Raw genomic sequence first — 15,196 nt, 5'->3', positions numbered from 1 at the left:
ATGCGCACAACACTAAAAGACGGTTGACCGTCTTTGTGTGTCGGTGCATGTGGGTGTGTTGTGCGTGGATGGATTTACTGGCAGACGTGTAAGGGATTTAAATCTTCCTATTAACAAGAATGTTTTTCTTCGGAAAAAGTGCGTGTGCACGTACGAGCGTGTGTTTTGTCATCGCTGAAAATGTGTAATTTGATTAAACAGAGATTTATAATGGACATAATTATTGCACACACCAATTACCTTAAATAAATGATTGCTCTCTCCTGCAATCACACAAGGCAGTATATGCCATAATCAGCCTGGCAGACGGCTGTTGTTGGTGGAGGCCCGTGTGCGTTTAGAGCCTCTCGTGTATCAATGAGATGACAGGTTGCACCCAGCGTGATCAAACTAGCTGCTGGGTAAACCTCAAACTAAAATAAAAGAGTCAGAGTGCGGGAGAGAAACACCGAGAGATACGAATGGCATGCAGAATTAATGAGATGCATCTTACATTTGAGCTCCAGCCGAATGAAGTCGGCGTTGCCCAGGTTTTCCAGGAAGACGCCGTAGGGAGCGCTGGTCTTGAAATAGAAGGAGATGTCGGCGCTGGTCTCGCCCTGGAAGGTGGCAAAGTGCAGGTACGACGATGGGGTGGTGAAGGAGGCAGCGTTCCAGTAGTTGTCTGCGAAATGACAAACAGGAATAAACCTCTAACGAACCCCTCCCACATCTGCTCAGCCGGTAATCTAATTAACACTGCATTGACATTTGTGGAGAAAGATAAGTCGCCGAATCAATTCCTGGTAAAAGCGGTTTCATTTCAAATGCTATGCATCATTTTCATTTCATACCAAAAAGCCATCAATCCATTCTAGATATAACACCGTTATCTCACATCCATTGTTTAATATAGTTCATTTAATATCCCCGCAGTAAAAATTATTCCATCACCTAAAGCTCCATTTCTTTGCAGAGGTTTTATCACAGCCTGTAATTTCCTGTAACTTCAATGATATTCAATACAAAGTTATCACATAAAAAAAAAAACACAAAAGACCGTTTTTTTTTTCTTTTTTTCAAGAAGATGTAGAAAAGAGAAAGCAAGGCAGCGAAAATGAAGCAGACTTTTTGATAACTTCTCTAATGACTTTGGATTGAAGTGAAACCTAATGAAGACGAAGTAGCAGCACGCTAAACAGCTGCTAATGAATTATCAGACTATGGTTGATGGAGTGGCTCCTCCGCAGTCGACTCTCCCCTCGCCATGTCTCTGTCCTGCTCCTATCACTCAGGGAAGATGGACGGCGACGACAAAAGGGGGGGGGGGGCAAGAGAGAAGGAGGAGAGACAAGCGGGGGGGGGGGGGGGGCACAGCTGACGGGGGCCACGCATGGTTGAGAGAGTGGAATATTGAAGATGTGGATGGAGAGGAGGAAGGGGAATGTCACGCAGAGGGCAGAAGAGGAGAGGATGGGGGGGGGGGATGAAGGGCAGGTGGACGAGGAGGAAGCTAATGTTGTGAAATCTCTTTGATGCCTTGGAGGATTGGCCTCACACTCGCTGCCATAAGTAGCAACCGCGGAGCAGAAGGGGTGAAATGTCTGAGCATGTGCAAGCAGGTCTGCCGTTAATGAATAATGCTGTCAAATAACCTGTCCGTCCTTGTTATTTTTATCAGACACTTATCTACACAAAGAAAGCTAATCATCAATAGTAAGATGCTTTGTGATGGATGTAATTCCTGTTTTGATGGACGACGCATAAATCCCTTCACCTTTGATCAAACTGTGCTAAGTTCGTCCTTGAGTTTGTTTGACTGCTCACGGTTTTCCTGGAATCACAATGGCCGCTGATTCATTTTCCATGTTACTAATTAAATAATAACGCCCCGCGTCTCCTTCTCGCTGCTTCGTGCCTCCGTGTGTGTGTCTGCGTCAGCGCGCGTGTGCGCTGCAATGCGCTCGTTTCCTGGTTTGGCGTGATAAGGGTTCACCAGTGACAGTACTGAACCCCCCCCGCCTCCCTGCTTCAAATCCTGTCACCGGGGGCGAGGGTAGTTAGAGGCCAAAGACACAACACAGGCACCAACGCAGATGAATTAAAAGGTCTGGCTTGTAGAACCGGGACGGAGACACAATGTGGGCAATTTAAAGTTACAGTTGGAGTCAGACTGTTGTCTTGTTAAGACTTAGACCACAGACAACAGTGAAACGTCAGCAGAGTTTCACCACCCTTCCCCAAACACCCAGCACCACCTCGGGCCTGTTTTCTTGTACAACAGCAAGGTGTTATATTGATTCAGTAAACCCGCCTTGAGTGTGCCGGGAGTCATTTGTGTCTAGTGTTCAAAAATTAGAACGCTCCTTTCTCAGTGGGAGAAACAAGGTCACTCCAGGACTGAACTTGAAGATGCCGCAGCAGCTTGATAAAAACGTGTAATTGTGTGTTCTATTAGACAAGGAGGACGACTCGGGCCTCGTAGGTGGAACCTGTACCACCACAGGAGCACAACATGAAAAATATAAAACTGTTGCATAATGAGACACGGATGTGATGCATTTTATGCAATGAACAAGACTCAGAAAGTAAACGGAACCTTCACAAAGTCGCGCCTAAAAGAAGGACACGAGAATATGGAGACACGGCCGGGAGGCGAGTCACGTCTCACAGAGAGGGACGGAGCAAGAAGGGAGTGGGAGGTTGGAGATGAAGGGCTCACAACACATTCGTGGTGGGAGAAGCTGGGGGAGAACAAACAAATGAGGAGGTTGATAGAAACTGGGAGTTGGAGGGAAAACAGAGAGGAATAAAGACGGAAGCCAATTCCTAAAGCCCCTGATTGCCCCTGTGCCAGATCCACAGATGCAACTGGTTGGCCGGGGTCTGTGGGAGATTTATCACTCCCATATTGAAATGTTTATCAACCCGGTGTTTGGCAAAAGCGCTCCAGCACATAAATGTCGTTGCCCGCTAGATGAGACGCGACGAAGCGCTAGGCCGCTAACGGGAATGCACAGCTCGATGCTAAAGTGCAAATTAGATCTCAAATAAAGGTGATTATAGAGAACATGCGTGGGAAAGGCAGTATCAGCGACGCACGCGGCACTCAAACTGAATTTAACCCGTATTCTGCAGTAAACAACCCATGACCGTCAGGGGTTTATTCTTACGGACGAGCCTTTCAGCAAACACACCAATATCTGCAGGTAAGCGAGTGTTTTCAAATTGAATCTCAAGTGTTTTTCTTGATGGCCTTTTTCTTTTTTTTTGCCTAATTGCTTCTCAAGTTGACCAATAGAGAAACTCAGATGCTCTTGTCATTTCTTCTGCCTGTTGAACGAACGGTTTACTGACGATATGAGTTTAGACAAGAGTGTCTTTCAGCGTCTAAAGTGGCCTCTGTTGCTGAGAAACCCAACTATTAGAAGCTTCATTTCCTGGAAACACAGGATAATGGACAATAGATTGTTTTTTTAAAGTCAGAGCAAATGTTTTATGATCTCAAGCATCCTCTGCTTCTTGGCAGGAGCCTCTAATGCCTCTTATCCCTGTAGGAGTGTTAAGATTAAACAATATGGAATGGAAAATTGATTCAAGAGTCAGACATATGGCCGCATCAGCTCAGAGCCACAGAAGAAAACTCCTTTAAAAGCTGGTTTTAAATCAATATGAATGTCAAAAAAGACGTTTTACAAGTTCCCTCTTTGTTTATGTGTCCAGACAGATGACTACAGGACTTCAAGCTACATAACTAAAACTAAAAGACAATTCACAAGTCGTGGCCTTTTTGCTGCTGCGGTGATTTGCAGCGATTCGAGTATAACAAATGCTCAGCTGTGACTTTCTAACGTTTGCGCATAGACTTTATTTACATGCTGCGAACAGCGCTTTGATTCCTCAGCTCATAAAACACGACGCTTAAATAATTCGCCAGGACTAGCTATTAACTTAAAAAAAATAATAAAATCAATGGCAGTGAACTCTAGAGGATGACACGATGTGAAGTTTGGGTCTGAAAGCCAACTAGATGATTCATCTGTCTATGCTTGACCAGATGGGTTATGTGCCAGCACTAGCAGATGGTGAGGATGACTAACGGCACTGTCTCAGGTCATTAGCGCGGACATTTACAGGCGTGAACACACACACACACACACACACACACACACACACACACACACACACACACACACACACACACACACACACACACACACACACACACACACACACACACACACACACACACACACACACACACACAGATCAGTGATATTTACGATTTCCCTGCTCAGAGTAAACCATCCAATCTAACTTTTTCTCCGGCTACTGTAGTTATGGCGCCGCATACTTCAGGTGCGAAGGTGCTGAGAGGCGTTTTCATCAACGGTCTAACAATAGCCTCGTACAGCAGGAGAGGCAGCTGCACCCACGTGAGGCCTCTGACTTGGCAAGTGGCCCTCGGCGCTCGGCTCAGACGCCTTCACAGCGCGCCGGCTAGCATCAAAACATAACACTTGAACCTAAATAATCACACAGTGTGAAAACGCGCGGCACACGTCTCGTCCTCGCGTCCACCGCGGCCTGCGCTCCGTCTCACCTGTGGCGCGCGGCGCAAACAAACGAATGAAGGTTTAAACGAACACAGGCCACTAATACGAGCCTTCACTTGTGGTCGGCCATGAGGCCAAACATACCCCGCAGCAGGTGCATTACTTTATATTAATAAACTATACACTGCTTCGCTTCATTTGCTGTCATTTATTTTCATTCCCTTCAATTAAAGTGTCCAAACCCTTTTAACATCAATAAATGGGACTAATCCCTCTCCGTCTGCCTGCCACTGTATAAAATAGCCATGGAAACGGGCTTCATTAATGCCAAAGCACGTCCCTATAGATACAGACAGTTACACTTGTCCATGGTCTTGTACCCCCTCACAGAAAGAAAGGCAGAGACATCCACACAGAGCCTTGTGCATGCACGAACACACGGACGGGCTACTTTCTTACTAAAACTTTCCATGGCTGCCTCAGACATTAGTCATTTGCCTATGAAAACCCATTATAAGGCAGCCAATCATCATTCCTCTTCCTGAGACAGAGCTCTATGAAAAGTATGAGAAGCATCAATCATACATGGGATACCTATTCACGTGTAAAAATTTTAATATACGTTTAATAAGCCTTAATGGGCTGATGTATAATGTATGCAGCGCATTCCAGTGTCCTGGCCGCCGCTACGGCAAGCATACCTCAAAGTCATCTTCATTTTACAGTTGCTCTGTTAATTTGGTCACTCAGGATAAATAGATAACTCTCTCTTTGCCTCTCACATTCACTCAGTCGCACACAATGGGTAATAATAATAGAGTAAGACAAAGAGAAGTTGGCTCCTTGCTGGCGACAGGAGGATCCATCCTTAGTAATTGTGTCTGCCATGGCGCTACACGATAGACCCCCCCCCTCACACACACACACACACACACACACACACACACACACACACACACACACACACACACACACACACACACACACACACACACACACACACACACACACACACACACACACACACACAGATGTGATGTCATGGGTCATTAAATTATGGTTTGTTTGTATGTTGGCAGCTCTCTGATGGAGGGACATTAGTGCGAATGGAACCAGATTGTTGATGAGGGGACCGTAATGAGTGTCACACCAGTGTGGGGAAAGGGCAGGTTTTCTGTCATGTTCCCCAGCCTCCGACAGAACGGGGCCACTTCCTGTCAGCCAGACGAACGGACAGGCAGCGAGATAAAGCGGGTAAAGGATTCCGCGCACGTCAGATAAAAGCAGCAGCCACATTCAAGGTAATCTTGGCTATGTTCCTTTGTAGTTGTGACTGCGTACATGCGCTATTCAGCCTCACTTTTAACTCAGATCGCACAGTTCTGCTCAATGTTTTTCCCCCTCTTGTATAAAAAGGAGCAGTCAAAACATAACATATGATGCATTAGCATTGCAGCGATCAAGCCGTCTGGCACTAAAGATTAAATTCATGTTTGCATTTCCGCTCCACAGGATATTACTTTCCTCAAAAGCTCCCCGGTACTTTGTTACATCACGAAGCAGATACACCGACATCACTTTTCTGGATGCTGTTTTAATCTATTCTGTCTCGGGAGATTAAAAAAATAAAGAGAAGATGGAAGAGGCAATGAGACAAAAAGGAAACTTGTAATTGAGACGCTCGTACTGTTCGGTTCTCTCAGTGGATAAGATGTAAAGAAGTCAGAATCAGATAGAGGTTGATTTCTCCTTTTTTTGTACCTCAGATATTGGTGCCTTTAGTGTAGTGATCTGTTCAGGCCACAAACAGGAGGGATAAGAGAAAAAGTTGGCCCGGGGCTAATTAAGCAACCAAGGTAGCTTTTCAGCTCCTGTGGCCTTCAGCATGCCTCCAAACAGACTGTAAAACCAGGAAGGATGTTAGTGCAACACATACAGTACTCGACAAGGGTGAGTCACAGAGGAAGTGGAGGTGCAGTAGTGGCCTGGTTGGGCTGTTCTGAGAGCGCATTAGGGCTCTTCCTGCAGGGTTGAGGTGCCTCATGAAGGAGGACAGCAGCATATTCTGACATGTCAGTGTCAGCTGTCAGCCTGCGTCGCCTTCACAGTGACTCGCTGACAGAGGGAGACCTCTGGCGTGGAGGCTCACGCAGCAAACAGAGGCTGCGGGTTATCTGATGTGCATCACATGCTGCCTGTGTGTTAGCGTTCAGTACAGGAAAGGGAGTGTGTGTGTGTGGTTTCACATAATGAGGACATGGTTTCCATTTTTTATTCAGCTTTTTGGAGTTTGTGTATGAGCCCACACAGATTCAAAATGAGTAATGTTTCACAAGAGCCAAATGTAATAGATGCACTGGGGAAGATACAGTACAGACTGGACAGTATATGCAGATTCAGGACAATGCCAGTGGTAAGTATGAAATAGCTGCAGAGTGTTGGTGTGACTGCCACTTGACCCAACGTCTCAAAGAGAGCAGCAAGTGTGTGTGTATGTGTGTGTGTGTACTTGTGCAGAAATGAGAACCAAAAAAACCTATTCTCCTCTAGAGTGAGGACATTTTGACAAAGTGCGTGTGTGCGTGCGTGTCCTCTGCAACAGCTTATATCTGATGTTTACCTGAGAAACATCTGAACCAACAGGGACTAGAGGAAAGAGACACTAACTGCATGAACAAACAATATGAGAGTAGGTAGAACTGGACACCACATAGAAAAACTACCCATAGGAAAAGGAAAGCCAACAGTTTACAAGGATGCAAACATGAGCATATAAAGCAGGATAAAGCACCAACACTGTGTCTGGTAATGAATGAGCAGCAGCAAATTGTAACAATAGAAATACCATTTAAAAAAGTTTCCCCTAAACCGGAATCTATTTGATTCCACTAATGAAGAAAGCGACATCGATGGTTGATTACTGTTCAACCAAAGTCCTTCACTATGACGTCACACCTGGGAATAATCACAGGGAACTTGCTGAAAGCCTCACTGACTTTTATAGTCTGGAATTCTATCAGTGCAAAACCATTTGCTTTCCAAGTATAAACTCACAGTGACTTGATTTTCTTTTAGACTAACTTAATTTGTTGAAGGAGTTGCAACCATTAATGTGAATGCTTTCATGACTCAGACAAACAACTTGGCGCCCATGACCGACCGGCTCTACGCTGAACGGTGCAGGTACGAGCACAGTGGGTCGCTGCAGTCAGAGGCTCACAGCTACTACTGCAACCGCTGGTGTGATAGTCCTAAAGAGTCGTGACTCATTCCGTGAATATCGCTGCTTGAAGTGAGAACGTCGAAGTTTACACGTGTGATGATTTTCCTTGAGTTCCTGCGCTTACAGTCACGGTGACTTCCGCTTCCCCATCTATTATCTGAATGAGCCAGACTTCAAATAGTGTACGTATCCATAACTTAACACTTACTGTCTCCCTGACAGCGCAGCGGCCCAACGGTCAGCTTGGCCAGTGAGCCCGGCCTGCTGGTGTCTCCCACGGCAACCTGGCTGACGGGCAGGTGTTCCTTATAAACCAAGAGACCAGAATCTTCTCTCCTGGAAGATGCATGAAAAACATTTAGAAGGGGAAGATTAGAAAACAGCTGTTGATGTTTTCATTTTTCATATTTCTGATCATATGACTTTTAAAATATACATAATATAATATAACACAAACACAGTGAACCCTCTGTCAGCTGCTAAAATTATTTCTGATTTTTTCTCGAAGCACAGTGATCCTAATACATGTGCAATTAAAGATATGTGGGACATGACTCTCCTTAGAGTTGGCTCTGTGACAGAAATAAGTCACTGTGTAAAAAAAAAAAAATCAAGGCCACGGTCTGAGAGAGAGAACGTGTCGGCAGCACACCAGTGATCCAGCCACACAGAAGCAGTTTGGAGTAAGTCATGACAGTTTGGCGTTTGCCAAGGTCGTTTTAAAACTCAGAGGAATAGGAAGAAGATACAGATAAAACAAAAAATGGACTATAATAAACATAAATGGGAACGAGTCTAAACTGAAAAGACTTAAAAGAATACAAAGCATTTAAAGTGTAGCAAGTAAAAAAAATAAAAGACCCATGTTATAGATCTGATTGAGCTTGGGTTCATTCAAGCGTGTCCGTGTGTTTGGAAAAAAAATGGGTAATAAGTGGAAATGGAGTTATAGATAAATAAAGAGATACTTCAAAAGCTCACTCAGCCAAAAATTGAGACATTAACGCCTCCGATTTTAATGGAGAGAGCAGGCGGCGTGAGACTGATTTGCAACCTCGTCAGCTTTAGAGATGAGGGTGACATGGGAGCTAAATGACATGACTCCTTCTCGCTAACAGGCGGCAGCGCTGTACAGTCCTCGCACATGCAGCCGGTCTAATGAGAAGATCAATCAGCCGGCTCCAAGGGATTTTGAAACAAAAAAAACGAGTCCAGTTCGTGGCCGGTGCCAATACCCGTCACTGCAGCTACAGGCCGATTGATGCGGCAGCAAGCGTTAGCATTAGCATTAGCACTGGTGACTCTTTTTACTTTTTCATCACTTTTGTGGGGTTCAGCTGATCTGTCGGCGACACATCCTCACTGACGTGAGCGCACAGACGTGCTGACTCAGCACAACGCGAACAACCAGCTGTAAAGGTGCCGGTATGACTAAGACATTCCGCTGCTCCTCGTATCTGCATATCAAAATTGCAGCCGCGCAGGCAGTGGAGCCAAAGCCAGAAGCGCCAGGCATGACTCAGCACATTACATATCGCTTCCACGCCGACTTACCACTGCGAGTGGTCCGCGTCACAGTTGCAGTCGTACTTGGGGTCCGTGCAGTTCCTGTCGATGCCACAGGCGCACTTCTGGATCCCGGGGCCCGAGCCGCCCCAGTAGAGGTGCTTCTCGCTGCCCCTGCCCACCCACCACGTGTAGGGGGTCCCGTCTGAGCATCAAACACATGCAGACACAGAGGAAAAGGCTTTCAGGGCTCAGCAAAGTAAAGCAGGCACACGCAGGCGGAGGCAATAAAGTTGTGTAGCTAAACAGCCCAAACTTCTCCCCATTACACGTGATTAATGGTTAAATCATTAACTACTTGAGGTTTTCCTCGCATTAATGTGATTTATATTGACAAGTGGCAGCTGCACGGTGAATGCAATTCATCTGCGCAACATGTTTTCACACAGCTGGATGCTTGATGCCTTGGAGACTGGCGGGCACACTTAGTCACAGTTCGCACCTGTGTTTTTAAGGACGTAATAAAAGGCCCTCAGCGCTGTCACCGTGCGCCTGTGTGGACATGCACACAGTGTTTGGGCCGAGCATGTTTAAGATGCGTGGGCTTTAACGTGTGGAGAAGAGGTGAAGGGCCATCGCTTTTTAATAAGAAGTGTAATATTGTGTACGCTGAGACGGAGAGCAGGCCGAGAGCTGGAAAGTATGTCACAATAACGGCAGGAGAGAATGAAACAATATCGTATTTCCCTCCTTATTCCAAGAAAATAAGCTGCATTGTCAATATCGCTTTGTCAAATTCCATCGGAGACAATGAAATCTCCGGAGCACCGTTTTTTTTCATGAGGGAATTGAAGTAGACTTTTGATGCAGCACTGAGAGGTGTGATATACCGTATTTATTTTTTATGTTACTGTGTATATGTATTCTTCTTCTGTGTGTGTGTGTGTTTGTGTGTGTGTGTGTGTGTGTGTGTGCGTGCGTGCGTGCGTGCGTGCGTGTGTGCGTGTGTGTGTGTGTGTGTTCCCGGTCTGGCTTTGTTGACCTGTGGGTTTATTGTCCTCATAAAGAGAATTAGGCTCATCTCTCTTCAGGCCACTGTTCAGACAAACCACTGTCAATAGGATTAACATCGTCGCCTCCAGAGAGTTCACAATCCTCTCCCAGTGTGTTTGCGTGCGGGTGTTTCTACACGAGCTAGAACTACGTCTGAGCTTAAGACCTTCACAGTTAATTCAGAGGTCCCTGACAGCGGCCACCCCACCTAAGCCCCCCGCTGAAGCGTTCGCCTTGCCCCCAGCCCAATTAGTCAGTGTCATGTCTTCGTCCTTGATGTGAATGGATGCTTTCTATTCTACTTCTAGAATAATAAAGGCAAAGTAGAGATTGCAGTGAAGTACAAACCAGAGACACATGACGTTAAGTGAAAACAACAGAAATGCAGAATTATCATTATTAATTCATCTCAGCTGGTCACAGTATGTTCGTCTCGCAGCCCCAAACTCACACTGCACATGAGATAAATTATGTATTTTATTGGTTTTAGCACTGATACTCACTGTCATGAGTCACATCAAAAAGGCAGAGTAGTCATTATGTCTCATGTTTGAAGCCAGAGGACAGACGCCGAGGTAAACAAACAGTGTGTGCGTGTGTGTGTGTGTGTGTGTGTGTGTGTGTTGCACTCGAAGCCCAAGGACTCGTTCTCTCATTTTCTGCCTGGCCTCTCACTAACCCCGCCGTGTCTTAACACGGCGCCGTCACTCTGGTGAGGTTTGTTTTCCCTCCGACAGGTGAGGAGGAACTAGAACAAGCCTGGTGTGATATGGAGAAAAGGAAATCCATCTTCATAACTCCAAACTCCGTTTTCTGGATGAGTAGTCACAGATGACAGGGGGGAGAGTGCTGGGGGAGTAACAGCGGGGCATCGGGTGTAATGGGACCCAGTTTAAGCCAAAACAAGCGACGGAGAACATGTAGCGAGTGAGGACGAAACTGGAGGAGGAGATGAGAGAATGACACATGGATGGATGGAGAGGAGATGATGGGCAGTGTGTGTGTGTGTGTGTGTGTGTGTAAGCTTTCTATCCCTGCTTCATAATAATATTCTTTATTTGTTTTCATTCAAACCCAGTCGTGAGCTCGTCGTCTAGGTTACAAATTCCCTCGGCTCAGAGTTCAGTCCACTCTCAGCCTCCGCTCGGATCCACTTCCTCGGTAACACTTTAACTCTCTTCCTGTCTGTACCTTTTGCAATCTTCCCTCCCGACAGGCGCCGTTCACCCTGATGACCTTCTGTGATCTCATGTGAACCCGTGGACGCTCACCTCCATGTGACGTCACCTGCTTCGAAGCTATCTGTTCAGAGAATCATCTGTGGATTCTGCTTGTGTCCTCACACCTGTCAGCTCAAATCCAATATGAGCAAGAACTAGGCAACAATAAAGAAGAACAACATTTTTTTCCACTATCCTGTCTCTTACTGTCAAAATAACCTATTGCTCCTAAATGACTTAAAGCCAGAGACATGTATAAAGAAAAACAACAACAATAAGCGGATGCTAGCATCCAGGTATGAGTGATTATTCTTACAGATGTGCATATTGCTACATTCATTTGGGACGATCTTCAGGCAAAACATACTTTTTGAGAAACATTACGCAAGCACAGGCCTCGGCGGCCCATTAACGACCAAATGAATCTAAAGTGGCAGCTAATTTATTTGCACATTGTTTGCGCTTCATTCATTCTCATGTTGTTAGCAAACACACACAAGTCATATAAACGCTTGATCATTTAGGAAATAATGAAGCACAGATGTTCGCTGAAGTTTGATAAACACAGATGAACTTTTTTCTAACGAGCTCATTGGAATGGTTTGAATGATTTAAACACGCACATTTGGATCACATAGTGTTTCTACTGTACATCAGGCGAGTAGAGACGGAAGCACATCACACTTCGGCAGTGAGGGTGTGAAGTGAAACGTCGTTGGCTCCAAAATGGCCGCCAACGCGCGTGGTTGCTCACGTCCTAAAACTGGGAGGAGGAGACTCGATCCGTCGTTCGCAGCTTCCTCATAAACTCCTCATGTTCTCAACGGGTTTTATTTTGGTCTTTTTCATTAGACCTAAAGTGACAACTGTCAGAGTGAATACGCTCGACGCGCCAGTGCACAGATAGAGATACAAACAATATCTCCTCCACGTTTATCTCTGAGGAGCGCAGCAGTCAATCAATACTCTTCTTCTCTCACCTCTAATAAGAGCAGCTAATGAATTATTTAGAGAAAAAACAGCCTTATTCATGCAGCCAACCTTGTCCTTCCCGATAAACACTCACCACACGACACAACAAAGACCGGGCCCTGCTGCACATACATGCCCGCTCTTATTTCCAAAGACAAAGAGCAGACAATCTCCCCGAACACACTCACAAACGTACGCATTTCCAGCCGCTGGGTGTTTCCACGCCGGGACAATTGGCTCATTGTTGCTGAGGCGGCGCCTCCGTCCTTTGTGGAGCCGCTTGTTTGCGTCCGGCGTGCGCCGCGTGCGCCGCCCGGCGTCGACATATTAGCCGCGCCTCCCCCCCAGGAGCTGGAGATGCTGCTAAATGCTGGTGCGTGGCTATGAGGAAAGAGGCCGTTTGTGTGTCTTTTTCCTTGTCGCCGTCCTTTTGTTTATCCACACGAGTGCATGTGCGTCTGTGTTATTCTCCTCTCTGCTCCTTTTAATCCATCTCTGAGACTTTGCCCGGCTCCCCTGTCTCTTCCTATTGTCTCAATCTTTCTTCAGACCTAGACCACCTATCCATCAATTTACTCCGCGGACCCCTCCTACCTACCGGCCTCGCCGTCTTTTCCCTTGTGTCTCCCGCTGCTTCGTGTTCCACACCTTTTCTCTGCTTCCTCATATCTCCTGGTCTCAGAGGCCTCTTTCTCTTTATCTCTCCTCCTATTATGTCTTTGTAACTTCCCTTTTCTTGCACATGTGGATCTACGGCTCCATCAGGCTACTCTTTTCCTCGCCCTCTCTCGCTCCCTTTCATATCTGCCTCGCACACCTTTTCTTTGCATTCTCGTATCAGCCGGGGTCAGTGGCCTCTTTCATGCTCCATATCTGTCAATCTATCCCAAGTCTCCGCAACAGTCTCTTGGCATCTAATCTCTTTATGTTCTCATTAGTCCTGCTATAATCTGCTTTTTAATCCATGCTAATTGCCAGCTCCCTTAACTCTGATCCTGATCTGAAGTTGTGTTTGAACCAAACCCCCCACCCCCCCTTTCTGTCTGTCTCTTATGGTTTGATCTGCAGAGGACTACAATGCATACAAAACATCAAATGCCCGTGTTCTGTACGTCCTTGCTTTACCCTTGGCTCAGTAAATGTGGATGAAAACGACGTATAGCTAATCAAACATGCTGGTGAACTCCGCCGGTGATGCTATGGTGCAAATGCAGCAATGCATTATGTTTGTTGATATTGATTGTATGAACTGTTGGTATACAAACATTGTAAAGTAAGTTTCCATATTTACATGACTTCGCTCAAATATCAAATATGATGAGGAAAAGACATTTAATCATGTTCACATGTTCAACCCTGTATTTTGATGGTGGAAGTGTAAAGGTTTAAAAGGTGACTTGGCTGTTGCCTGAAGTACGCACACATCAGGCCATCAGCCCCCCGTTGGGTCTGAAGCAGAGCATCACCGGACGTATCCGGCCATTAAATGAAAAACGCCTCCTCAGAAAGGGAAGTATTGGAAAATTAATATCAGTGGTTGTGGCCCTAATTGGCTTGTCTGATTGATAAAAGACACAATAACACAACTTTGCTGCGACTACGCCTTCCTATGTCGTACTATGCAACACAGTCTGCGTGACCTCACACACAAACGTAGGCACCGACTGCTAAGCAGCCCGACGTGCACACACAAAATCACAGACCTCGGGCAGCCATTGTATCTGACAAAAGTGTAGGTTGGAGACCATAAACAAGCGTAATCATCATTACTGCAGGGCAATCACAATCAATGTGTGTGTGTGCCTGTGTGTTTATGACTATAAGTCAAATTTAGTGCCGCGTCCCCTCAGGTCAAGGCCGATGGACAGACGTGTCACGAGGAAAATGGCTTCTGCCGAGACACGCTCGTTCTTCACTCTGCTTCCTTTTTTCTCTTTCACTGACTCCATCAATCTCCCCGCGCATCCTTTAGGCTCGTCATATGGACGGGGGATACAGTGAGCAAGGCGTATAATTAGAGAGGAGGACAAACAGCAGCAGAGAGGTGAGAGAGCGAGAAGGTGGTCACCGATGGAACCAGAAAGGAGAGAGAGACTTATCATTGTTATATTTGAATATACAGTAACAAGGGGAATGTGGGAGTTGTGAGAAGATTCACAGCTGAGGTGTGAAGATTCATACCAAACGTAAAGGTAAATTATAGAGACTAATGAGATGCCGTTCAATCTCCAGACAAGCCTGGAGTTATGTTAAAGCAGCGAGTTTCTGACTTTCTGCTGCAAATCTGCCTTTACTGTAGGAAACCATAGGTGCAGCATCTCATTAACGGGACGTCAGCTGACACTGAGAGGTTTTTACATCCTGCCAAAGCAACATGATACAAAGTCTGAGTGTTAATGTCTTCAAAGAGGAATAATAACTTTTGAGAATTGTCATCAGGGCAAACAAAAAGATGTTTAACACTCAGCCGCGGTGTTTGCAGCTCGGTAAACAGAAACTCAAGGGGATTAGGATTATGTAAAGCAGAAAGATGAAATGGCGTTTTATGGAACGACGCTGCGGTTTTCACACGCTCTGTTTGCGTTCGGCGCAAACACTCCCTGGAATTAAAGCGGCTCGGCTGCTGTTTGTGCAGGTTCGTCCGCTTTGAGTTTGCTTTTTAAACCATTCGGCTTCGATGGTTCGGC

The 15,196-nt window shown here is 45.9% G+C and overlaps 1 protein-coding gene across 3 annotated transcripts in view; it reads right to left on the bottom strand.

Moving 5' to 3' along the window:
* The window catches only part of cntnap2a (contactin associated protein 2a), a 191,365-nt gene that overhangs the window by 27,669 nt on the left and 148,500 nt on the right, over positions 1–15,196 (bottom strand). For all 3 annotated transcript variants that reach the window (XM_029147356.3, XM_055508675.1, XM_029147355.3), the window contains exons 16-18: positions 9,313–9,469; positions 7,967–8,094; positions 494–664 (exon numbers count right to left, since the gene is read on the bottom strand). In XM_029147356.3, coding sequence (XP_029003189.1) covers positions 494–664; positions 7,967–8,094; positions 9,313–9,469 — 456 coding nt within the window. The remainder of the gene's footprint in view (positions 1–493; positions 665–7,966; positions 8,095–9,312; positions 9,470–15,196) is intronic.

The sequence above is a fragment of the Betta splendens genome, chromosome 4, assembly GCF_900634795.4.
Source record: "Betta splendens chromosome 4, fBetSpl5.4, whole genome shotgun sequence".
Classification (NCBI taxonomy): domain Eukaryota; kingdom Metazoa; phylum Chordata; class Actinopteri; order Anabantiformes; family Osphronemidae; genus Betta; species Betta splendens.
The sequence above is the reverse complement of the archived record's forward strand: the minus strand, read 5'-3'. Positions and strand labels throughout refer to the sequence as shown.